The sequence below is a fragment of the Chiloscyllium punctatum genome, chromosome 24 (assembly GCF_047496795.1).
Source record: "Chiloscyllium punctatum isolate Juve2018m chromosome 24, sChiPun1.3, whole genome shotgun sequence".
Classification (NCBI taxonomy): domain Eukaryota; kingdom Metazoa; phylum Chordata; class Chondrichthyes; order Orectolobiformes; family Hemiscylliidae; genus Chiloscyllium; species Chiloscyllium punctatum.
The window spans coordinates 77,212,333-77,238,048 of record NC_092762.1 but is presented as its reverse complement, the minus strand read 5'-3'; the positions used below and the strand labels follow the sequence as shown (position 1 = coordinate 77,238,048).

General features: G+C 42.4%; 1 protein-coding gene across 5 annotated transcripts in view; it reads right to left on the bottom strand.

Moving 5' to 3' along the window:
* The window catches only part of LOC140494714 (uncharacterized), a 130,939-nt gene that overhangs the window by 20,903 nt on the left and 84,320 nt on the right, over window positions 1-25,716 (bottom strand). For all 5 annotated transcript variants that reach the window (XM_072594231.1, XM_072594232.1, XM_072594233.1 and 2 more), the window contains exon 2: window positions 18,331-19,256. In XM_072594231.1, coding sequence (XP_072450332.1) covers window positions 18,331-19,240 — 910 coding nt within the window. In that variant the 5' untranslated portion in view covers window positions 19,241-19,256. The remainder of the gene's footprint in view (window positions 1-18,330; window positions 19,257-25,716) is intronic.

The window sequence follows — 25,716 nt, the reverse complement described above, 5'->3', positions numbered from 1 at the left end:
CTGGATGGGGAAGATCAAACATGGACTTCATTCCTGAGGTCACGGGAGGCTGTGGGTACCTGGAGTCCCCAAAGCGCAGTAAGGGGTCATTCAGCCCATCAAGTCTGCACCAGTCCTCCAAACAGTATCCCACCCAGACCCACCCTCCCCATCGTATCCCCATAACCCCACATTGGGTTCATAACCATGTCTAATCCACCTAGTCTGCACATCCCTGAGACTGTGCCCGAGTTCTGGAATCATCTACGAGGGGAAATAAACACTCGACATTGACCCTGTCTAGCAGTTTGATGCGATGATGAGATCACATCTCATTTTTCCAAATTCTAGACAGTTGAGAGCTATTTTGTTTCATGTCCAGTTTTGAACAAGACATTTCTTCATTCAGCTTTCAATTCTTTTTCAGAAAAATCACAGAACCCCTACAGTACAGGAAGAGGCCATTCAGCCCATGACATCTGCACCGCCCCTGTCTGCAAAGACCTCCCGACCCCAGCCCCATAACCATAATTAATCCACCTAGCCTACACATCCCTGGACACTACGGACAATTTAGCACGGCCAATCCAACTAACCTGCACACTTTTGGATTGTGGGAGGAAACAGGAGACAGACAAAACCTATATCGTCACAAAGAGAATGTACAAATTCCCCAAAGACACCACCCAAGGCTGGAATCGAACCTGGGTCCCTGGTGCTGTGAGGCAGCAGTGCTAACACCTGAGCCACCGAACTTTCAGGTAATATTAATTTTTCCCTTTTTGTTTAGATTCTGACCGTGTCACTGCTGCTGACTGGGCAGATGCGGTCGTTTAAAAGTTTCTGAGTGACCCCGACTGTTGCTCATTAGTTGGTGTGTTTTCTTTAGTTTCATTCGGTGAGACGTGCAATACATCACACTGATTAGGACAATAAAGCTTCTCAAAAGCTTGATAAATCAGTCCAAACACGAACCTAATTGAAGTGCTCAGTAAAGGTCAGCACTCCCTTCAACCTTCACATCGAAATAGTGGCTATATAAGTTACACAACCTCCCTTAAACTTTAGTGCTCATTAACTGCGAGGAACATCGCACATTCCATTCGCTCCAGAATACCTTTTAAAATGGCTGACGCCTTGAAATGTGTTTCAAAGAAAAGAAAATACCGGAAAACACTCAGCAGGTCAAGCAGCATCTGTGGAAAGGGAGCTGCAGGCCTTCCGTGATAAAACAAAGGATTGTGGATGCTGGAGAACTGAATTGGAAACAGAAATTGCTGGAAAAACCTGGCAGTTCTGGCAGCATCTGTGGAGAGAAAGCAGAGTTAACGCTTCAACTCCAGTTCTGAAGTGGGGGCGGGTGGGGGGGTCACTGGACTTAAAACGTTAACTGTGCTTTCTCTCTCCGGAGATACTGCCAGACCTGCTGAGTGTCTCCAGCATTTTTCTGCTTTTGTTACAGGCATTCTGTTACAGATGGAGTAATTTCAGAGCAGCTTCTCAGTCGGACAGTAAAGGAAGAAATATGGTCTCCACTGGAAATGTGTTCTTTTTCAGGGCTACCACTTCTGTTAAAGCAGATACAATTGTGTGGATTTAATTTCCTGCAAACAGGCAAGTTCTGGTGATATTGTCAGACCAATTCACATGCACTTCTTTGTCCACTGTATTAGTTTGAGGTCCCCATCATGTTATAGTGAACAGATTATAGCTCTCTGTCAAAATAGTGAGTGGAGGGAACGTCGTATCAATAAAGGCAAAATATTGTGGATGCTGGAAATCCAAATCAAACACAGCACTGGAGAAACTCTGCAGGTCTGGCAACAAATGTGGAGCGAGAAAAGTGAATATTTTGAGATTTTTCTTCAGAGCTCTCCCTCTGGGCTAGAGAGGTGGGTTCACATCCCACCTGCTCCACAGCTGTGTAATAACATCTCTGAACAGGTTGATTAAAGAATAGGTTAAAATAAAACTAATGTCATCCTGGAGGGCCCTCCGGTGGCGCATTGGTAGTATCCCTACTCCTGGACCTGGTGGACTGCGTTCAAGAACCACCTATTCCAGAGTTGTGCAATAACATCTTTGAACAGGTGAATTAGAAAAATAGGTTAAATTAAAAAAAAGTCATTTGAAACATTCACTCTGCTTCTCTCTGCACTGGAGCTGTTGCATTTCTCCAGCATTCTCTGGTCTTGTCAGTATGTTAAATGGATGTCTGCTAATGTTAACAATGGTAATGGGTAACTTCTTGCTGTGTTGTAGATACTTAATTAACCTGCTCAGTCATGTAATGACACACTTTTGCAGCAGGTGGGACTTGAACCAGGTCTTCTATCCCAGAGTAAGGGACTATACCACAAGAACCCTCTTGCTGTCTTTTAAGGAATACACAAGGGTCTTTTGGTACAAGGCTAGTGTCACTACCTCTAGGTCAGAAGATCCAGATTCAAGTAACTCACCTGTCTTGGAGGTGTGTCACAGCATGATGGAAATTGGTTGATTAAACTTAAAATAACTTGAGGAAATATTGACGCCCTTTCTTCAGCAGGATGGGCTCTGCACTGTGGAAGCAGCTCCATGATTGCCAGTAACACTCTAGAGTGTCTCACCCAAGTGGTCAATCATCAGATGCCAGCACTTAGGGTGCTAGCTGATTATTCAATTATTAAGAATCTTGGGCACGCATCCATGGTTTCAGGCAGGATGAGGTCATGGTGTAGCAGTTAAATCCTGGCTAATGGCCCCTGCTCCCATCTCCAAGGATATTGCAGGCACTTCCTCACTCTCCTCCTTCAGTTTGGCTTCTCTGACCCAACACAAGCCAAGGCAGGAACCTGGGATACAGTATGAGTTATGCCCCAGATCATTGTCTCATTGAATGACAGGAACAGACATAAGGGGTTAAATGGTCTCCACGTGCTTCTCTGACTATTTGCTGCACTCAATTGTCCCTTTGTATTTATATGGTATCTCACCCTGGTGACCTCCTAACAGGAGAGAAAACAACAAGCCAGTTGCCCATCTGTCTGCAGCTCTTGGACAAATGAATATATACTGCTGCATTTCTGTAGGACAAGTCAAGTCTGAATTATTGGTGAGGCCTTCAGCACAAAGGACACATTGTCAGAGGCAGTGTGCCTGTAAGTTGAGGAGGAAACAATTTATCCAGCTGTGAAATGATTCTGTTTCTGCTCGAGCTTCGCTTGAATCAGACCAGGGGAGTCAGCAATAGGACAGATAACTGTTACCTGTCTCCTGAGAATAAAGTCAGAGCTGCAAATAGACCACTGGTGCTTCAAGTTTCTTTTTAAAACAGAGAAAAATGCGTTTGAGCTGAAATGATCACTGAGGCGTGAAAGGTAACAGAGTCCCATTGTTAGATTTAGTTCTTGCCCCCTATTGAACAGGGGAAAGGGAACATGCAACACTGAATGGACTGACTGAATAAAGTAGCTCCACAACATACACAGTTATTTAATTTAAATTGGTCACACTTTAAGATGCTGTGGGGATTTGATAGAATAGATGTGGTGAGGTTGTTTCTGCTGGTTAGGGAGATCCAAAACAGGATCAGGCGTGGGTGAGGAACACAGTTAGTGGATAAGGGCAGATCATTTAGCCGAGGAGCAGTTACTTAAGAGTTATAGCTGTAGAGTCATACAGCACAGAAACACCCTTCGGTCCAACCTGTCCATACCAACCAAAATCCCAAACTAAACTCGTCCCACCTGCCTGCTCCTGGCCCACATCCCTCCAAACCTTTCTGAATCATGTACCTATCCAAATGTCTAGTAATGTTGTAATTGTACACACATCCATCACTTCTCCAGGAGGTTCATTCCACATGTGAACCGCCCTCTGTGTAAAAAAAATTGTCCCTTGTGTGTTTTATAAACCTCTCACCTTAAAAGTGTGCCCCCTAGTCATGAAATCTTATCTTAAATCTTTGGGATTCACTGCCAGAAAGGACTTGGATACCCCATCCATGACCATATTTAAGGCTGGTATTGATAGGAGTTTAATCTTAAGAGGTAATGAAGGGATAATCCCTGCTTCCATGTCTTCTGTCTTTTCTGACAATGGTAATCAAAAACATGGTAGTTTTAACTTGTAGCAAGGTATCATTTACTGCATCATCTCTTCTTACTCCTTGATTTGCTCTATGCCAAACTGAATATGGATGAGGTAGTAATCCAGAGAGATTTCCAGTGATTGTTACCTTTGTGGCTCTGTTTCTTAATTTGGCACTTAGCTCCTCATGCTGACTATGAAGAACCTCTTTCTGTGTCCTGCCTTTGTAACTGTTATCTATATGGACCAGAATAACTGGATCCTCCTGTTCCCACTCAGTTTCTCTCCCACCTTTCGAAGATGTCCTGAACGTTGGCAGCTAGAAACAACACAAGCTTCTGGACTCTCCCTTGCTGGTGCAGTGAACAGTGTCAATTACCCTCACTATACAGTCACCTAATACCACTAAATTTCATTTTGCTCTTCCTCCCCAACTTGAATGGCTTGTTGGACCATATTATTATGGTCATTAGCTCATCCACCCTGCAACTCTCATTCTCATCCACAGAAACTAAAAGGTCTTCAAACCTGTTGGACAGTTGTGAAGGCTGAGTCTCCTATGGTCCTGCTCTCTGGATCCTCTCACCTACTTCATCTGCAGCTACACTCCTCTGCCTCTGACCACAATCAAATCAAAAGGCCCTATCCTTAGGGCCGTAACCTCCTCCTGGTACATTGTACCTCAGTAACTACCACCTTCCCTAACGTGTCACAGTGTCTGTAGCTCAGTCTTCAGCCTCAATAGCTGTGAAACGCTTTCTCCAGACAAACTTGCCCGGATCTCACTTGGAATCTTTAATACTCACTTGAGATTGCGCGTGGTTTTAATGAGTCATCCTGACCTGCACTGTGCAGCTCTCGCTCACAACTTCACTGAATCAGCCTTGATTTTAATATTCACGTCTTGGAGTGGGATTGAACTAAAGCTTGTGAGCAACTTGGCCATGGCCGACACCCAAGAGAAGAAAATGAATATGCTCAATTTCTTTTACTATGAGAAAGCAACAAGACTGAGCAGGAAATGCAGAGCAAATGGATGACTGAACATGTTGTTAAACACGTGTGGCCAAATGTGAGTGATGATGAAGTGTCACCAGTATCTTCAGCCGTTAGTCATGCAGTTGGAGATGAAGGAGCAAAGAACTTAGTAAAATCAAATGGATCAAGTCAATCATTACAGGCATTCATTTCACTCTCAGAACTGTGAAATATTGATTGATTTGATGCACTTTTAAAATGATTTGCTGTTCCATTTCACAAAAGGTAACCATGCAGATGTGTCAAAAACAAGCCAATATGCCTCAAGCATAAGTAAGACAATAAAAGCTATTATAGGGAGCAAGACAGGAAAATTATCATCACGTCCAGGAGATTAGTAAAAGAGCAAACAAAAAAAAACATGGGTGAGAAAAAGGGTGTTTGGCTCATCAAAAATCATCCTTTAAGCACTTTGATAGTCCCATTTTAATATCTAATTATGTTTTGAACATTCCTGTTACCGGATAACAACCTATTATAGATATCTGCTTGGGTACAAGTGTGCTGGCCTCTCTCATACAGGATCCAATCATTTTTTACTTTGGAACCGTACTCGTAAAGTCCAGCTACAAATTGGAGGACAATCCCAGGTCATTAGCTATAGTCCACACAGGACTGTTAGAGAGAGAAAGAAATGGTTATGTTGCTTGAGAGGTACCAATTTTGAGTCAAATATGGGGAAAGGCAAAGAAACAGTTCTGAATGAACTACCATAGGTGGTACAGGGATTGAACCTTTTGGTATTGCTCTGTGCTCTAGTGTACGCGTTAATTGAGCTAACCAATGCTCACAAGGACATGATCAATCAAGAATGTGACAATGTTTGTGGCAATGAATTGCATTGTTGTTGTGTAACTGGGTTGGTAATCGAGAAGCTAATCCCCACAGACATGAACATGGTAACTGAAAAGAAAATCTAAGTTTGATTATTTAAAATTAGTCTGATATAAAAGATAATCTCATTAATGGTCACCACAAACCCCCCTTGATGGAAGGAAACCTGCTGTTCTTACCCAGTCTAGCCTATATGACTCTAGACCCACAGTGACCTGGTTCTCTGCCCACTGAAATAGTCTAGCAAGTCAATCAGGTTAAAGGTATTTAGGGATGGATCTTAAGTACTGATCTTCATAATGATTCCTGCACCCACAAATGAATTAAAAATAATAAAAAAAGCCCTCTAGGATTGGAACCAGAGATTGCATTAGTTACACATGCCGTCACAAGAGTATGTGAAGACAAACCCTAATAGTAATAGCTGAGTCTCTTTTTAACAGGGCGGTAAGTGATCTGACCAGCAGATGTGGCCAGATACTATATTGATTCATTAGCTAAAGTAGAGCTGAAAATGTGTTGCTGGAAAAGCGCAGCAGGTCAGGCAGCATCCAAGGAGCAGGAGAATCAATGTTTCGGGCATGAGCCCTTCTTCAGGAATGAGGAGAGTGTGCCAAGCAAGCTAAGATAAAAGGTAGGGAGGAGGGTCATGGGGGAGGGGCGTTGGAAATTCGATAGGTGGAAGGAGGTTAAGGTGAGGGTGATAGGCCGGAGTGGGGGTGGGGGTGGGGGTGGAGAGGTCAGGAAGAAGATTGCAGGTTAGTAAGGTGGTGCTGAGTTCGAGGGTTGGGACTGAGACAAGGTGGGGGGAGGGGAAATGAGGAAACTGGAGAAATCTGAGTTCATCCCTTGTGTTTGGAGGGTTCCTAGGCGGAAGATGAGTCGCTCTTCCTCCAACCGTCGTGTTGCTATGGTTTAGCGATGGAGGAGTCCAAGGACCTGCATGACATTGGTGGAGTGGGAGGTGGAATTGAAGTGTTGAGCCACGGGGTGGTTGGGTTGGTTAATCCGGATGTCCCAGATGTGTTCTCTGAAACGTTCTGCAAGTAGGCGGCCTGTCTCCCCAATATAGAGGAGACCACATTGGGTGCAGTGGATGCAGTAAATGATGTGTGTGGAGGTGCAGGTGAATTTGTGGCGGATATGGAAGGATCTCTTGGGGCCTTGGTGGGAAGTAAGGGGGGTGGGGGGAGGTGTGGGTGCAAGTTTTGCATTTCTTGCGGTTGCAGGGGAAGGTGCCGGGAGTGGAGGTTGGGTTGGTGGGGGGTGTGGACCTGACAAGGGAGTCATGGAGGGAGTGGCCTTTTCGGAACGCTGACAGGGGAGGGGAGGGAAATATATCCCTGGTGGTGGGGTCCGTTTGGAGATGGCGGAAATGACGATGGATGATATGATGTATATGGAGGTTGGTGGGGTGGTAGGTGAGGACCAGTGGGGTTCTGTCCTGGTGGCGATTGGAGGGGCGGGGCTCAAGGGCGGAGGAATGGGAAGTGGAGGAGATGCGGTGGAGCGCATCGTTGATCACGTCTGGGGGGAAATTGCGGTCTTTGAAGAAGCTAAAGTATGCTCCTTAGGCACAAGAAACATTAAAATGAAAATGTGCCTAATAGTAGAATCCCTACAGTTTGGAAGCAGGCCATTCGGCCCATTGAGTCCACAGAATCCCTCCAAAGAGCATCTCACCCAGACCTACCTCCCTACCATATTCCTGTAACCCTACACTTCCTATGGCTAATTTACCTAACCTGCACATCCCTGAGCATTATGGGCATTTTAGCATAGCCAATCCATCCCAATCTGCACAACTTTGGATTGTGGGAGGAAACCCATAGAGACATAGAGAGAATATGCAAACTCCCCACAGACAGTCACCATGTTTCTGGCACTGTGAAGTGGCAGTGTTACTCACTTAGCCTTGTGTCACCTCTTGGACTTGCTTACCTTCCATGGCTTGAGATTGGTGCACTCACTCCAGTTGATACAGACTTAGAATCATAGAGATATATAGCGTGGAAACAGACCCTTCGGTCTAACATGTCCATGCTGACCAGATATCCTAAATTAATCTAGTCCCATTTGCCAGCATTTGGTCCATATCCCTCTAAACCCTTCTTATTCATATCCCCATCCAGATGCCTTTGACATACTGTAATTGCACCAGCCTCCACTACTTCCTCTGGCAGCTCATTCCATATACACACCACCCTATGTGTGAACAATTTGCCCTTTAGGTCCCTTTTAAATGTTTCCCTTCTCACCTTAAACCTGTGCCTCTAGTTTTGGATTCCCCCACCTAGGGAAAATACTTTGTCTATTTACCCTATGCATGCCTTTCATGATTTTATAAACCTCTATAAGGTTACCCCTCAGGCTCCGACACTCCAGGGAAAACAGCCCCAGGCTATTCAGTCTCTCCCTGTAGATCAAATCCTCCAACCCTGGCAACAGCCTTGTAAATCTTTTCCAAACACATTCATGTTTCACAACATTCTTCCATCAACTCATTTCTCCATGTCCCTTTATCAATTTCCCCACAATGTTCACAGTTAATGCCTGCACATTTTCTTCTAGGATTTCCATGGCTGTTCTCTCATGTCAATATAACTCATGACCAGGAAAATTCCTGTGGAAATTCAATCTAACTAATTCACAAGTCTTTTCCACAAAGATGCAAAATGAATGGAAATCTTGTGACAAACCCCAATATTTTTATCTCAACTGTTGCACAAAACAGTCAGTATCTGAAAGGGTTAGTTGACATCAAGAGATAATCTCTGCCAATCAGGATATAAAGGACAAAATAAAGTAATGAACTGCAGATGCTGGAAATCCAAAGCATACAAAAAACAAATTGCTGGAGAAAATCAGCAAGTTTTGAACAGGGGTGACTGGACTCAAAATATTAACACTATTTTCTGTTCACAGATGCTGCCAGACCTCCTGCTGAATTTCTCCAGGACATAAAAGATGTTGCCTTGGAGAGGCTAGTTGCAAGATTAGTGTTTGCAGGGTCTTTATAAGTTTCCATTCTAGTGCTAAGTCCATACAACTAACAGTAATGTGAACATACTCTTAGCTTGAGCCCAATGTTTCAAATGAGACTAATGTGTACCTCAGATGCAATGTGACTAGTTATTAAACAACATGAAATAAACTTATTTACTGAACAAAAAAAAAGATGCTGGAAATCAGAAACAAAAACAGAAATTGCTGGGAAAACTCAGCAGGTCTGTCAACATCTGTTGAGGGAAATCAGAATCAACATTTCGGGTCGAGTGACCCTTCTTCAGAACAGTTCTCCGATCATGTTAACTTTGCTTTCTCTCCACAGATGCTGCCAGACCTACTGAATATTCCAAGCAATTTATTTATTGTTCTTCAAGACTGAACTAACTTCAACCAAAGTCCTTGTGTAGTCATCCTTTCCCATTTAACAGCAGTGGACTACATTAATATCTATAAGAAGGATTATTAGCAATGAATCTGTCCAAGACTTCCCAGTCTTACCAGTATAATCTGCTGGCAGATTGAAGCCACAGCTTTATAATACAGCAGGGAAGCTCAGCAGATCTGGCAGCATCTGTAGTCAGTGACCCTCTATTAGAGGTTCTAGGAAATATCACTGGACTTTAAGAATTTCCTATTTGGAACCCTGTTAAATGGGGAACCTCACTTGGGAAAATGTCATAACACTATTCCTTAAGTGATATGGTGGTCTAGAACTGAACACAGTACTGTAAGAATGTCAGAGCTATTGCAACATTTTATCATAACATTGTTAAATTGTATTCCATGGTTTTAGCAATATACTGTTGCTATTAGCTTTTCAGACCCCAATTCCCGACTTGGATATTTAACCTTGGGTAATAGCTATAGAGTCATAGAGATGTACAGCATGGAAACAGACCGTCTGGTCCAACCCGTCCATGCCGACCAGATATCCCAATCCAATCTAGTCCCACCTGCCAGCACCCGGCCCATATCCCTCCAAACCCTTCCTATTCATATACCCATCCAAATGCCTCTTAAATGTTGCAATTGTACCAGCCTCCACCACATCCTCTGGCAGCTCATTCCATACACGTACCACCCTCTGCGTGAAATGCTTTCTTTGATAGCGAATATTGAAGCAATACTTGCAGTCCTGCTCAGGTAGACAGCAGAGTTCCCAAAGCAATATTTGAAATTCAGCAGTTCAGATATCCTGACAATTACTTGTCTCTCACCAACGTCATCAAAACAGATGAAATGTTTAGTTGTGCCATTGCTGTTTGTCAGATCTTGCTATGTAAAAATCTGCTGCTGACTCAGAAATTGTAATTTCAAACCTCATTTCAGAGATTTGAGCACAAAAATCTAAAAACATAATTTCAGTGTAGTGCTGAGGGAGTGCCCACTGCCGGAGGGTCAGTGCTGAAGGACCGCCGCACTGTCAGAGGATCAGTGCTGAAGGACCGCCGCACTGTCGGATTGTCAGTGCTAAGGGAGAACTGCAGTGTCAGAGCATCAGTGCTGAGGGAATGCCGCACTGTCGGAGCGTCAGTGCTGCACTTTTGGAGGATGAGTACTGAAGGTATGCCACACTGTCAGAGGGTAAGTGTTTATTTGCGACCTCAGCTGCACTATCAGGGGCATATGAAAGATCCTGGGACACTATTTTCTGTGTAGCAGGGTGCTATCCCTGGGGTCCTCGCCAATATTTGCTCCTCATTCACCAGCACAGAAACAGATCTGATAATTACTGCATTGCTGTTTTCAAGAGCTTTGCTATATGCAAATTGACTGCTGTGTTTCCTTCATTACAACAGCAACTTCAAAAGGTATTTCAGTGGCTGTTTCTGGGACATTCTCAAGTCATGAAAGATGTTATACAAATGCATGTTTTTCTTTCTAAAACACTTGAAAGGTGATTCACTTCTTATGAAGCACTTTGATAAAGTAAACTATTCTGCATATATGTAAATTTTAGCCAAATGTATGTGTATTGCATTTGCACTTTTTGCAGAAATACAGAAAAACTTTGTAAAATGTTTTTCCAATGGTTAAATTGTTTAATAACAACCATCTTGAATTGCAGGCTGATCCAATTCTTTTCCATTAACAGATAACTTTATTGTTCAATAGATAAAAATGAAACCAAATTATAACAAAAAAATAGCCAAAGGCTAAATTACCCCAGTCAATAGAAATGTATGCAGTTTGCCTAAAGATAGAAAATAGTCCTTGATGAGCAATTCTTGTTGTGAGAACACAGTGTTGAAATATTGGTAAAATATCCAGATTGCTTTGAGATGAACAATGAATCAAAAGCAATGCTGCATCTCCACAAATTTTAATAGTGTTGAGCCTGAACAGCTGGGAAATGTTTTGAATTGATTTGGGCAGTGAAGCATGTGGGAAGTTGTGGCTAAATAGACTTCATGGTGTTAATTGTGTTATGTAAAAAAGTGTTTTTCAAAAAGAGTTGCTAAGAAACAAGTTTATTAGTAACATGTAAATTGATCATCACTTTTTAAGAGCTATGTTCATTCACAGCAACAATGGGATCCAATGGATTCTCTGCTCATTTTTTCATCTTCTTTCTGAACTTTATGACTCTTGTTGATTAACCATTTCTTCGCGTCAACTTTGCCCAATTTGCTTTCATTCGATGGTTTAACATGGATTAGAAACTGAATTGAATTAGCCAAGCAAATATTTTAATAGAAGGTCAGAGGCTAGAATCTTGCAGTGAGTGATTCATCTCCTGACTCCCCAAAGCCTGTTCACCATTCACAAGGCACAAGTCAGGAGTGTGAGGGAGGACTCTCCACTTGCCTGGATGGGTGCAGCTCCAACTATACTCAAGAAGCCCGATCCCTTCAGGACAAAGCATCCCGTTTGATTAGCACCACCCCCAGAAACATTCAGACTTCCACCTCTGATGCGTAATAGCACAATGTGTACCATTTACAAGTTGTGCTGCAGTAATTCATCAAGACTCCTCAGACAGAACCTTCCAAACCCACAACCATGACCATCTAGAAGGACAAGGTTATCAAACACATCTCTGTTGGTTCCCCTCCAAACCACGCTCAATCCTGACTTGGAAATATATCATCATTTCTTCAGTGTTCAGTCTTAAAATCCTGGATCTCCTTTCCTAATGGCCTTGTGGGTCTACCTACAGCTCATGGACTAGAGCAGTTCAAGAAGATAACTCACCACCACATTCTCAAGGACAACAATATCCCATGAAAGAATTTTTTAAAAAATATTGTCGTTACTTGTATGCCCAGTTGTTGTGATTCCTGCTTTGAGACTTTTCATGCAAAGACTCAAAATAAGCAGAGTGTTAAATTCCTCTTAAAAAAGGGGCATTTTCTTGTTGTTTGAAGTTCTTCATTAGGGTTTGGAATAACATCTAGGCCAGATCAGGTAAGGCTGGCAGATTTTTATGTCGAAAGGACATTAGTGAACCAGATGGGGCTTTTTTTGCAACAATCAACAATGGTCAAATGTTCACCATTGGACTAGCTTCTATTAATTCCACGTTTTTATTCATTTCAAACATCATCTGCCATTGTTGGAATTTTAACTCACTGTTCTAGATTACCAACCCAGGGACACAGCACCACTGCATCTTTGCCCCCGAGCCAGACTAAAGCTAGTTCAATAAACTTATGGAAAATGGTTCAAGGTGGACTTAAACGCCTTAGTCTTAACTGCATGTAAGATCAAAAATCAATGGTAGATCCAGTTGAATAAGAAAGTTGGTTTTAAAGGGTTAACTTGGAAGTTTTGGATTAACTTCACCCTCTGTGCTGTCACTGATCAGTTTTACAATTTACATCCAATTATACAGATAGTTTAGATTAGATTAGATTCCCTACAGTGTGGAAACAGGCCCTTCGGCCCAACCAGTCCACACCGACCCACTGAAGAGTAACCCACCCAGACCCATTTCCCCTCTGACTAATGCACCTAACACTATCTGACTTGCACATCTTTGGACTGTGGGAGGAAACTGGAGCACTCGGAGGAAACCCACGCAGACATGGGGAGAATGCGCAATCTCCACACAGACAGCCGCCTGAGGCTGGAATCGGACCCAGGTCTCTGGTGCTGTGAGGCAGCAGTGCTAACCACTGAGCCACTGTGCCGCCCTTACAATGTACCTTACCTAGTGTTAACATCGGTGAACAGTCTTAGGGCAATGTTATCATAGTTAGAGACATAGCAGAAGTAGGGCATTCAGCCCACTGAATCTGCACCACCATTCAACAAGGTCATGGCTGATCTGATAATCCTTAACTTCACTTTCCTGCCTCTCCCGATCTATCAATCTCAATGTTGAATTTGCTTAATTATTCATCCGCAACAGCCCTCTTAGATTAGATTCCGTACAGTAAGGAAACAGGCCCTTCAGCCCAACAAGTCCACACTGACCCTCCGAAGAGTAACCCACTCAGACCCATTGCTCTACCCTATATTTAGCCCTGACTGATGCACCTAACACTATGGGCAAGTTAGCATGGTCAATCCACCTAACTTTCATATCTTTGGATTGTGGGAGGAAACCGGAGCACCCGGAGGAAACCCACGCAGACACGGGGAGAATGTGCAAACTCCACACAGACAGTCACCTGAGTTGGGAATTGAACCCTGGTGCTGTGAGGCTGCAGTGCTAACCAGTGAGCCACCGTGCCACCACACCCTCTGTCGTAATGCATTCACTACTCTGAGTGAAGAAGTTCCTCCTCATCTCCGTTTTAAAAGGGCAAAATCTCATTAAAAGTTACAGAATACTGACAGGCCTGGACAGAATGGACATGGAGAAAACCTTTCTACTCGTAGGAGAGACTAGAACCCGAGGGCACGGCTTCACCGTGAAGGGATGATCCATTACAACGGAGATGTGGAGAAATTTGTTCAACCAATGGGTGGTGAATCTGTGGGACTCATTGCTGCAAAGGGCCACGGAGGCAAATCATTGGGTGTATTTAAAACAGAGATAAGTAGGTTCTTGATTAGTAAGGAGATCAACGGTTACAATCAAAAGATGGGAATTTGGGGTTGAGAAACATATCAGCTATGATTGAATGGCATGCAGACTCGATGGGCTGAGCGGTCCAATTCTGCTCCTATACCTTGTGGTCTTAAGTGCCTATTCTGATGAGTCAACTTCTTCGGGAATGAGGAATTAGGAATGAGGGGCTTATGCCCAAAACATCGATTCTCCTGCTCCTCGGATGCTGCCTGACCTGCTGCACTTATCCAGCACCACACTCTTGACTCTGATCTCCAGTATCTGCAGTCCTCACTTTCTCCTACTCTGGTGAAGCTGTATTAATGGTAATCCTTTATCATTTAACATGAGTAAGTCTTATAGGTTAGTATTTGCAAGAAGGGTTGGAAGCAATAAATCTCAAAAGAAGATCTGATCACAACTAAGTGTTAGCTGCAGACATCTCTTACAACAGTTCTTGGTGCTATAAATGTCTACGGTGTACGGAAAACAACTTATATTTACTTCACACCTTTAACATGTTAACTGTCTCCAGGCACTCCACAGGAATATGATTCAATAAAATTTGACACAAATCAAAAGAGAAATCTTATAGTGTGTCTTAAAGATGAAGAGCATAAGAGAGAAACAGACAGAGTGTTGGGCAGAATTTCAGTGTTTTAGGGCTTGGCAGATAAAAACATCATCATCAGAGGAGTGGTTAAAATTGGGATTGTGCAAGAGGCAGGCTCAGAGAAGTGCAAATATTTTGCAGAGTTGGAACAGCTTATAGGGACAAGACAGGAGTGAAGCCATGAGGTCAGAGTGGGGGATTTGAAAGCAAAGATACGAATTTTATGAATGAAGGACTGCTTTTGAGAGATCTTACTTGTCGAGAGGATAATAGGGGATACAGGAATGTTGTGATACAGGCAGCAGAGTTTTGGATGAACTGAAGTTTGTGGAGGCTGACCAACAATATGTTGGGACAATTAAGCTCCGAGGCGATATGTGGAGGTAAGTGTTGTGTTTTCAGCTGAAGTTGTCACTTGAAGATGATTAATAGCAGGGTGGGAGGTAAGGATAGAACCTTGGCAGACAGCTGGGGTGATGGTAACTGCAGAGGAGCAGGAGGAGAAGACATTGCAAGTATTTCTCTGGTTATGATTGGAAAGATATGAATAGAACTGGGTGGGAGCACTCGTAACCAACTGGCTGAGGCTTTGGCAGAGAATGGCATCGCCAACTGTGTCAAAGATTGTAGGTAGGCTGAGAAAGGGAGGGGAGGGATAATCATCCTTTATTACTGTATACCATGTCATTTGTGAATTTGATAAAAGCAGTTACTGTCACAGAGGCTGAAACGTGAAAGTTGGGCAAGATTTTGAGAAGCAATAACTGGCTCAATGACTTTGGAGAAGATAGGAAGTTTGGAAGGGAAGTCTCAATCTTCAAGGAAGAATGGAACAAGGGCAGTTTCTCTTGAAGAGGACTGATGACTTGACAATTCTGTCTTTTCAACAGTATTAGCCTACATGGGATCCAGGAAGGGGCTTTCAATGCCCAGCGTTTTAATGTGAATATGGACAAAACAGCAGGAGGTGGATCTTATCTACAAGATAAGCTCTGAGAGGTCATGAGGGAAAATTGGAGAGAAATTGGATAAAGGGTCCCTGGTCTTAACTGCTACCCAATAATCTTAGCTAAAAGGTATCCACAGATGTGATGTTCTCAGGGTACAACACGCTAATTTTCCGTATTCACACATGGTCATTTTGGTCAGGTGCTGAGAGGTGCAACAATTCCCTACCTGATAAACACTTCCAAGAGAGGGTAACTAAAAATGAAGGGCACATTAAGGAATGGAACAATGCTGGATTTTCCCATGATGTCCAATGTCTCACACACTCGCTGTAAAGGCAATATGACACCTGAACTGACATTTCAGACCATCATTATCTTCCTCCAATCAGGCAGTTTGGTAGGCATCAAAAGACCTTTCTCTGAACTCCATTCCCCTGATGTCCTGCCCAGTGAAAATTACTGGCCAGTCAGTTGCTTGCATACAGTGGCACCACCAAAAGGCACCCAAGCTCCTATGGGCCAAGGTCTCAAGGAGGTGTTTTTTTTATTGAGGTTGAGTTTCTGGGAACAGGGGACGAGTGTGAGCAGAGGTATTGTGGAGAGGGGGAAGCAATGGGGGATGTGATCTTCAGATGGGCGACTGTCAGAGGCCAAACCATCTTAGGTCTAGTCTCTCAATTGTGCCCAAATCATTGCAGATTATGGGATCTCCCATCACACTACAGATGGCAGGCTGCCCACACACTGATTTGCTAGTCAATGTGTAAGTTAAGGCCTTTAAGTGACAGTTAATTGACCACTTACAGGCTTCAATTGCCCATCAGCATTTTTAGCCAGAGACTTTCTTGCTGCGGTCGAGTGGAGGAGTCACCATCTCACCAGGGTCAACTCACTCAATGGTTTGCTCTTCTTGCTACATTCCTTGCCATGTCCAGAGTGGGACTGGCTGGGGGGGTGGGGGAGCAGAAATTCTGCCTCAAGCAGTTGCAAAGGCTGTTGCAGCTGCAATGTCATGAAAGCATTCATTTGAATCAAACTAGTCCTGGATGTACAGACTCAGGAAAGTGACTGTTTAGCGGTCATCATTCATATACACCATTGAAATTAGGACCCTCTCCTTTCAATCTGCAAAACGAGTGACTGTGGAGTTGAAATTATACTGTGCAATATTAGTAAAGAGGTAGCCAAATTTAGAAAGAATTTCTCCATCCCAACCCCACACCTTAGCCTGTATCAAAGTATTCAAATCAGCAGAGAAATTAATCTCGTACAAATGCATTTGTTCATCGATTATTCACTGTACTGGTGACGGAAAGTCAGAGTTGAAATTAGACTTTGTTTTATTGACTGCAAAATGGGTGAGGCGATGTATGGAGATCAATGTCCCATTCTTAATCAGCACCAGGGATACCTCTACCACTATTTTGCCATAAATACCTGCTTGACCACACACGGTATCCAACTGCAATGGGGGATAGGTGCATTGTATTTACAAACAAGCAACGCGGCATCAAATATTGGAGCTACAAGAGAAAGGTAAACTTTGGGCCTAGTTCATTCAGGATTCTTCAACAGTTACCTGTACCCAAAGCAGCACTTGCTACTAAAAGGCACGTTTTAATAACACTTTAGAATGTTCTAACACATGCAACCTGTGTCGGCCAGTTCCTAAATTAACTTTTAAAAAAAATCCATTCATGAAATGAGGGTGTTGCTGGCTGGGCTAGCATTGACTGCCCATCTCTAATTGCCCATAGGGCAGTTAAGAGTCAACCACATTGCTGTGGGTCTGGAGTCACAAATAGGCCAAGACTAGGTAAGGATGACAGATTTCCTTCCCAAAAGGACAGTCATCCTGTCCTCCTAAGTGTTGGGTTGTAAATATAAAACAAATCGCTGAGCAATATAAAAGCACATTAATAAAAGCAAAACATGGTGGAAAGAAATCGCAATGGTCACTGTGTTAGCTACAATGGGGCAATATATTGTGCTGAGCCCATGTTAACTGGCTGTATCCTTTTCAGTTTCAGTGCAGGAAGGATATGTTTTGATTAACAGGCTCTATCCATGGATGACAAGCCTATAAATACTTAGGCATCAATATGAACCCCACCATCCTTTACTGTCTCAGGTAGGGTGGGCAACAGTTGGTGTGAATGAAAGTTAAAATGGCAAATCTGTGTAACTGGATTGGAGTGTAGACTGTATAACTCTGCCATCATTTTACAGTAACAGAGTGAAGTGGAGCATCAGGATGCTGTTCAACATATTTATATTGGGCTCCTTTAAATGCAAATAGAAATTACTTGGTGCAATCCAGGTTTCTGAAGGAAGTGTGGCAGGAAAATGGAGGTAAGTGGTATCAGCGCTTCAAGTTGCACTCCTTGTGGGCTTGAATGAGTTGCAGTTTCTTCTACTGAAAGGAACATTCAATCTTCCAAAGCACCCACCTTCAACTCTCTTCCCCTGCACCCTCAGTCACCTCAATCACAGGCTTCCAGCCCCATTACCCTCCTGAACACAGGCCCCTATTCTTGGCCCTACCAATTAGCAGTGGGAGTTGAACCTACAAAGTGCATGAGGAGGCCCTGCCATTAAGAGGGCGAGGGGCACATATTATTCTGACCCTTTAGGTTCTTCTGCGTCCTCCCTGTAAAAATTGGCCTCATGCATTGCAGGGCTCATAAATAAGAAGTGGTAAGGAGTGAGTTACAGAACTAGGAAACTGTATGACCAGAATATGGTTGCGACTAACTTGATAAGAATTGGAGAACTGTTGGGGAAAAAAAAACAATCGTTATTTCTTGACACAAAGGATAACAAAAAAATTTGCTTACCAAATAAAACTGGTGCGATTGCGATTACATTGCAACGTAGTGTAAATGTCATTCGACTCGTTAGATCTGGACAAGGCGGTGGATCGAAAGGCACAAACAAATAAAGGCCATAGAGGATCCAAGGTATAAAAATCAGAGCAACAAAGACAGATGATATCGCTTTAAGGTGAGAAGTGGAGCAGTACTGACAGCACGGGCAGCATTTCTTATTTCCTTTGACTGCTGTCGTCACTTCCTTGTGTGAGGACTCGGCTGATGCGTTGCGCTCAGAGTCACTCGAAATCAGGTCAATGGTCTCGGTGTCAGGCGATCGGCCTAGCAGTGGCTGGACCTCTGAAGCCTGGCTGGTGAACTTGTGTGACTTCTCCAGCACTCCTAAGTTCTCTTCTGTCACCTTGGCAATGAAATTCTGAGGAGGAAATGTTCTTGCTTCGCTGGGAGATGACGGCTCCGAGAAAGATACTTTCTCATCGGTCAGAAATGAGGTTTCCCTGGTGATGATAAGAGACACATTGTCTGCTTCCTTGTTCTTGGTTTCTGTACATGGAAGTGTGTGATTTTTGACCAGCTCTACATTAATCATATTCAAACTCCCGCCTTTCTGCATGGTCTGATGGTTCATCACCTTCTGTTGGACTTCACTGCACTGCTGCCTTTTGGCTTTTGTAAGAGATTCAGTTAAGTGCCCAATATTTTCATCAGACAGGGAGTGAAGTTCTTCCACCGATGATTCAGGGCTATCTGAGATAGGTGCTAAGGTAATCTGGGTGTCCAGATCCAAAAATGGAGAAAAGGAGAGACGGCTTGGATCAATGTCTTGGAGTTGGTTAATGATGTCAGTGATTGATTCCTTCACGTTGTCAAATTCTTTCAATTCATGACTATTGGCCGGTTGTCTCTGTGTCGTCATTGTTGGGAGCTAATCCCTGAAAGGAAATGCAACTTATGAATGAAAACATCAAAAGAGAAGAAAGACTAACCAACTTCTAATTGAGAATTAACAACCATTTGGCAATAAATTACAGTCTATTTTCCACGCCCCCTCTGTCTCACAGAGAGTTGACCAACATTACCCGAACTCATTGCCTCAAGAGATGGACGCCTGCTCAGAGAAACTACTCACTTTTTAGATTGGAGGCAGAATAAAATTCAAGTGATCATCTAAAAGGTCAAAAGGGTTAGTGGAAGAAAAAGCTCAATCACTTATAAAATTTGAACATTACTTAAGTTGTTACACAGAATTTGCTCACAGAAACAGGCCATTTGGCCCACCTATTGCATGCTGGTGTTTACTCTCCAAATCCATCTCTTTCCTAATAGTTCATTTAGCTTCTTCAATTCATCCTTCCTCATGTAAATATCCAGGTTCCCTGTAAATGCATCTATGTAATTTATGTAATAAGTTTCAAGTTCTAACCACTCTGTGGTTGAAGAGGTTTCTCCTAAATTCCCTGTTGAATCATAAGTGACCAACTTGAATTCACAGTCCTGAGTATTGTATAAGGTAATAGTTCTGAAAGGGTTAATGTTGAACACCACATTAAGCTCCATCCAAACTGATGATAAGGTCTTGGTTGAGGAAAGGAGAACTGCTCTGGAGCTTGAAGGAGACAGACCCACTGTCTAGATTGCCTCATTATTATAAACACTGTGTTTATAATACAAGTGTAACTTGTATCAGATTATTATCATGCAATAAACTACAGTTTGTTTTAAGACAAGAGCCTTTCTCATTAGACTACCAAGTGGTTTTCTAGTCTAGCTAGGCAAAACAAGCAGTGAAGTTCCAAACCTAAGAGAAGGATTGTGGTAGTGAATCTTCCTTATTACAGTGTGGAGTCCAGCTGAACAGCAGTGACTGAGGATTTTAATTTAGTTGCAGCTTCATGTAATTCTGGTGTCCCTGCAAATATCTCTATCACCTCTCTGTTTTCTCTTTTATATAAAGAATGCTCAACCTATTGAATTGTTTCTGATGAGTGAACGTGTTTTTGTTTTAGAAATCATTCTCTCACCAGAATGGCAAAATCATTCTATATAATATGGAGAGCATACATCTCCAAGGTAGTTAATCTCACTGTGTGGACTGACTTGGTATTTGAAATTTGAGGGTAGTGCCCAAATCCTAGGACCCTATTCCTACTTCCAGGAATTTTCACCAGTGACGGCTAAGGGTGTAAGCTAACATCTAACACTATTGTTCACTCAAGGCAGGCATTCCATAATGAGACCATCTGCTATATCCACATTTTGTTGATACAGTTGCTAGGTGGCCTCATTCTGAATGCTTGGCTGAGCTCCAAAAATCAAACTGATCTCTGCAAACAATGTCTATCGACTTGTAGAGAGTAAGGAAAGCTTTGTGGGATTGACACTTCTAATATTGTGTAAGAACCCATTCTGAAGTGCTTGTTTGCGCTGCCTGTGTGGTTACCCACAAGATGGTTTAGATCTGATTCATTATTTACAGGATAACTTAGCCCTGTTTATTTTATGCTGCTTCTACAGTTCAGCTGGAAAATAGTTCTGTGTTGTAACATCACAGTTTGACCCCGTATTGTTAGGTATGACTGATGTTGCTTATAGCCTGTCCTCCTGCAGTCTTCACTGACCCAGCGTTAGTTCTCTCAGCTTGCGAGTAACGGGAGAGTGGTGGTCATGTTTGGATAGGAGTTTGTAGATTATGGCTGAATACCATTCTGTTGCTGTTGTTAGTCTGAAGTACCTGAAGGCCAGGTTTGAGTTGACATATCTGTTCAAAATCTAGCCCATAAAAAAAAACATTCTTTGGAAAGAGCCTCTGAAATGTGAACCCTTCCTTGATTCTGACATCCTATATTTTAATCACTTCATAATATTTTACTTCCATCAGGGAAATCACTTACATTCTAACATTTGGCCAAGAACTGTAATAAAATACATAGCTATTGCCTCCGAGGCATACATTTCTAAACAATGCTTCTCTGCATTCTTATCCCAGGCAGAAAATACATATTTCTGAAAGACTTGCAACTTTTGGAAAAATGTCAGGAATATGGTTTTTACTGGAGTTGCATGTGGACAACCTTCTTTTCATGGAACACTTTGTTGCTCTCGGAATCAGAATGCACCTTTCATATCTCACAATGTGGGCTGTGGCCAAATTGAGCTGCAGGCTGGAGTTTGCCTGAGTACAAATTGCTTCAGAAAGGATAAACCACACAGTGGGAAACTGTTACTCAGACTCTACTCACCAGCAAATGAATTGTGCAGTTACTGAAAATCCCTCTCCGTGACCACGTGTGTTTAATGCCAGGAGGTTGTGGGTGTGAAATGTCTCATTACTCACAACATTAAAACAGCTCCAATAAGTTTGTTAACTGTCCACTAAACTGTGTGTCTTTAAACTCAACACTGCGTTGAAATTATAGATTCATAAAATCAAAATGAGGCCACTTGGCCCATTGAGTCTGTGCTGGTTGTTTTGAATAGCAATTCTATTTTGTTGTATCAACATCAGACTTATCTTTTCCAATCATTTTGGTGACAATTTTAAATGATAGGGAGCACATTTAAAAGTTATGCATGTGTACATTTAAATATTTTTCGGTAGTGGTGACAACTAAAGACTCTGGTAGACCTTTTTCTTCCCTCTCCTTGCTATTCATTTCAGAAAAATCTTACTGATACTCTGAATTATTTAGGTTAACACAGAGTAGTGATTTCCACTTGGTCTGTGAGACTCAATAGGTAAAATACACTGAAGAAGGGAGGAAGTCAGTGAAATGACCTTCCTAGTCATTGTTGGCTCATTGGCCGTCATACATTTTTTAAAAAATTCCTGCTGATTAAATCTCTTTCTTTTGGAGGGGAAAAAAGGTCAGTCTGTGTGGGATGTTACGACCCCCAAAGAGAGTCTGGGTCAAAATGTTTGCAGCTCTACAATGGGTCTATGGTTTCCTGAGTCAGATTTTGAGACGTTTTGACACAGCTACATCTTTGGATGTGAAGAAAACAAAAACACTTCTGTGAGACTCCAAGACAAATAAGGTTACCTTGCTGAAATCCTCTGGCAAATTGGGAGAAGCCGCTGCTCCGGGTTAGGATAACGCTACAAATCCCAGACTGGCTATAAAATGCTGCTTCAGCCATGTGGCAAAGATCTCCAGTACTTAGCATCAAGAGAACATAACTTCCATCACACCAAACCGTATCACCATCACTGAATGCTCCCAGTGTCAACATTGTGGAGGTTTCCATTAGCCAGAATCTCAATTGGATCCACCATATAAACACAGTTGCTACAGAGCAGGTCAGAAGAATCCTGCAGCTCGTAACTTACCTCCTGACTCCCCAAAGCCTGTCCACCATCTCCCAAAAGTCAGGAGTGTGATTGAATGCTCCCTACTTGCCTGGATGATTGCAGTTCCAACAACACTCAAGAGACTTGACACTATCCAGGACAAAACAGCCCACTTGATTGACATTGCATCCACTCCCTTCACCACCGATGCTCAGTAGCAGCAGTGTGTACTATCTACAAGATGCACTGCAGAAATTCACCAAGATTGATTAGACAGCACTTTCCAAACCCATCTAAAAGGGCAAGCAGGGTCTTGGGAATATCAATACTTGTAAGTTCCCCTCCAAGCCATTTACTGTCCTAACATGGAGATATATTGCTGTTCCTTCACTGTGGGTGGGTCAAAGTCATAAACTCCTTCCCTAAAAGTATTGTGGGTTTACCTACAGCACATGGACTAAACTTCACTCAGTGATTCAAGAAGGCAGTTCACCATCACCTTTTAAAGAACAGCCGAGGGTTATTAATTGTTGAAGTTGGGGGTTTTGGAATTGAAGCTCTGGATACAGCTCTCTGTCTGCTTCTGCAAAAACGTGAGTTCTTTCTTTGCTGCTAGAGTCATTCTGTTGGTGTTGGTGTAAGAATGAAGTCTGTGTTGCTTAACGCTTAGTAGTCTAACCAACTGAATCACATCTGGAATGCAGCGACTTGCACGTGCCTCTGAGAAAGATAAAAGTTAGGGTTTCTACTACCTCTTGATATACTTTGAGGGGGTTTGGTCTGATCCATAACATTAGTTTCCACCCCACAAATTGTGGGTGACATCAGTAGAATGGATGGCCAATGTATCATGAACATTATCCCTTCAGAATCATTCCCTTATACACGTTAATGACTTGTTTAATTAATAAAGCCTCCCACATCCTTGTTTTAACATTGCATTCCAAAACCAGAAAAACCTACAGGAAAGAATCTGGCCCATTGTCTGTCTGTCTCTCTCTCTCCTTTAAAAATACTATCCACTGTCTCCTTCCTCCACGTTTCTGCAAATTCTTTTCCTTTTCTACAATCTTAATAATTCTGGAGATTAACCTTAAGCCAGTGTTGGTACATACCTGTAACAGTGCTGCATGTAGTTTAACTGATTATGAACAGGCTGCATAGCAACATGCTTTTTTAAAGCCAACATGGGATGTGGGCATCACTGGCTGGACCAACATTTATTGCCCATCCCTAATTGCCAGGAGGACAGCTAAGAGTCAACACATTTCTGTGAGTGTGGAGTCACATGTAAGCCAGACCAGGAAAGAATGGCAGATTTCCTTCCTTGTAAACCAGATGGGTTTTTTCTGACAATTGACAATTGTTTCACGGTCATCATTAAACTTTTATTTCCAGATTGTTAATTAGCAACTCTGACTTTGGTTGTGGGTAAATTGTTAGAGGTGATTATAGAGAGGCAAAAATTGACTAGGGCTAGTCAACATGGTTTTGTGTGAGGAAAATTGTGTCTTACAAACTTGATTGAGTTTTTTAAGGAAGTTAACAAAAAGATTGATGATGGCAGAGCAGTTTATTTGGATTTTAGAAAGGCGTTTGACAAGGTTTGCATGGTGGACTAATTAGTAACATTAGGTCTCATGGGTTTCAGGGTGAGCTTGCCAATTGGATACGTAATTGGTTCAACAGCAGGAGACAGAGTAACTGTAGAGGGTTGCTTTTGGACTGGAGGCCTGTGACCAGTGGTGTTCCACAGGGACCGGTTCTGGGTCCGTTTGAAGAAGGATAGGAGATTGGGACTATTTGCATTGGAATAGAGGAAATCAAGTGAAAACGTAATGGAAGTTTATTTCATTTGGAAAGTGGAAGGGGTCATCAATTTTAAATTGATATTAAAGAAGTGGCAAGATTGAATGAAGCTGAGGCTGCTACAGGCCTATGGACCAAACCTGGCTGTCACATTGACCTTCTTCTCTGAAGAACTTGGGACTGTTCTCCTTGGAGAGAAGAAAGCGGAGAGGTGATTTATTTGAGATTTTCAAAACCATGAATGGGCTGGTTCAAGTAGGTAGGGAGAAGCTGTTCCCACTCATTAAGGGGGAAAAAAAAAAAGAGAACGAGAGGCTATAGATTTAAAAAGATGTGCAAACAAAGGAAGAATAACTTTTTCACACAGCAATGGTAAGGATATGGGATGTGCTGCCAGGAAACATCATGAAGGTAGGATAAATGAGGCATTCAAGAGGGCATGAGATGACCACTTGGATAGAAATGATGGGCAAGGATACAGTGAAAAGACAGGATGCAGGTACGGTGGGCCAAATAGCCTCCTTTCACTTGGCAACAATTCCTTGATTCTGAGATTAATTTTCTTTCAATCTAGAAAAGAGCTACACAGAGCCAAGAGGTTCAAATGGCTCTTTCTGTGTGTAAACTATGGTTTTATGATTTTCGGTGAAGCTGTTATTATTTGAGTTACAGATTTCAGAGCTTGGAACACACTGCGCATTATTATCATGCCAAGATCAACAACTTGCATTTACATTACACCTTTACTGTTAATGCTGGCACAAGTGATTGCACAAGTTGAAGGCTTTGCCAGTATACATAACACGCTGTGTTCACACATATTCATCTCTGGGTAACCTGTGAATCCACAATTTGTTGACAATTGTTCTTTGTAGGAATTGGAAATATGCATAGTTTAGACTTCCCAATGCATTTAGCTTGAGATTTTCCATGCCAATAGCTGTTCTTCCATGTGATTTGAATCAGAGACTGCAACGATTACAACAGGAGAGGTGTTAGTCCTCATAAAATAGTTTTTTTTTAAATCAAAGTTGCTGGTTAACAGTATTCATATTGATTAAATTCTATAATAGTGTTTAATAGATTGATATCCATATGTTAAATTGGACAGCAATAGCTTTTCAGAGATTTACAAGGGCTTTATTGTAAATCTATAGTTTAGCATAAACACCAGTTTCTACCTTTTCCTCCTGAACCCTTGCTCTGTCACCACTGGGAAGAATTCAGCTCTCTTTTTCAATATAAAATAAAGTCATTGCCACAGCTACAGATAATAAACTAAAAACCCAGCTTTG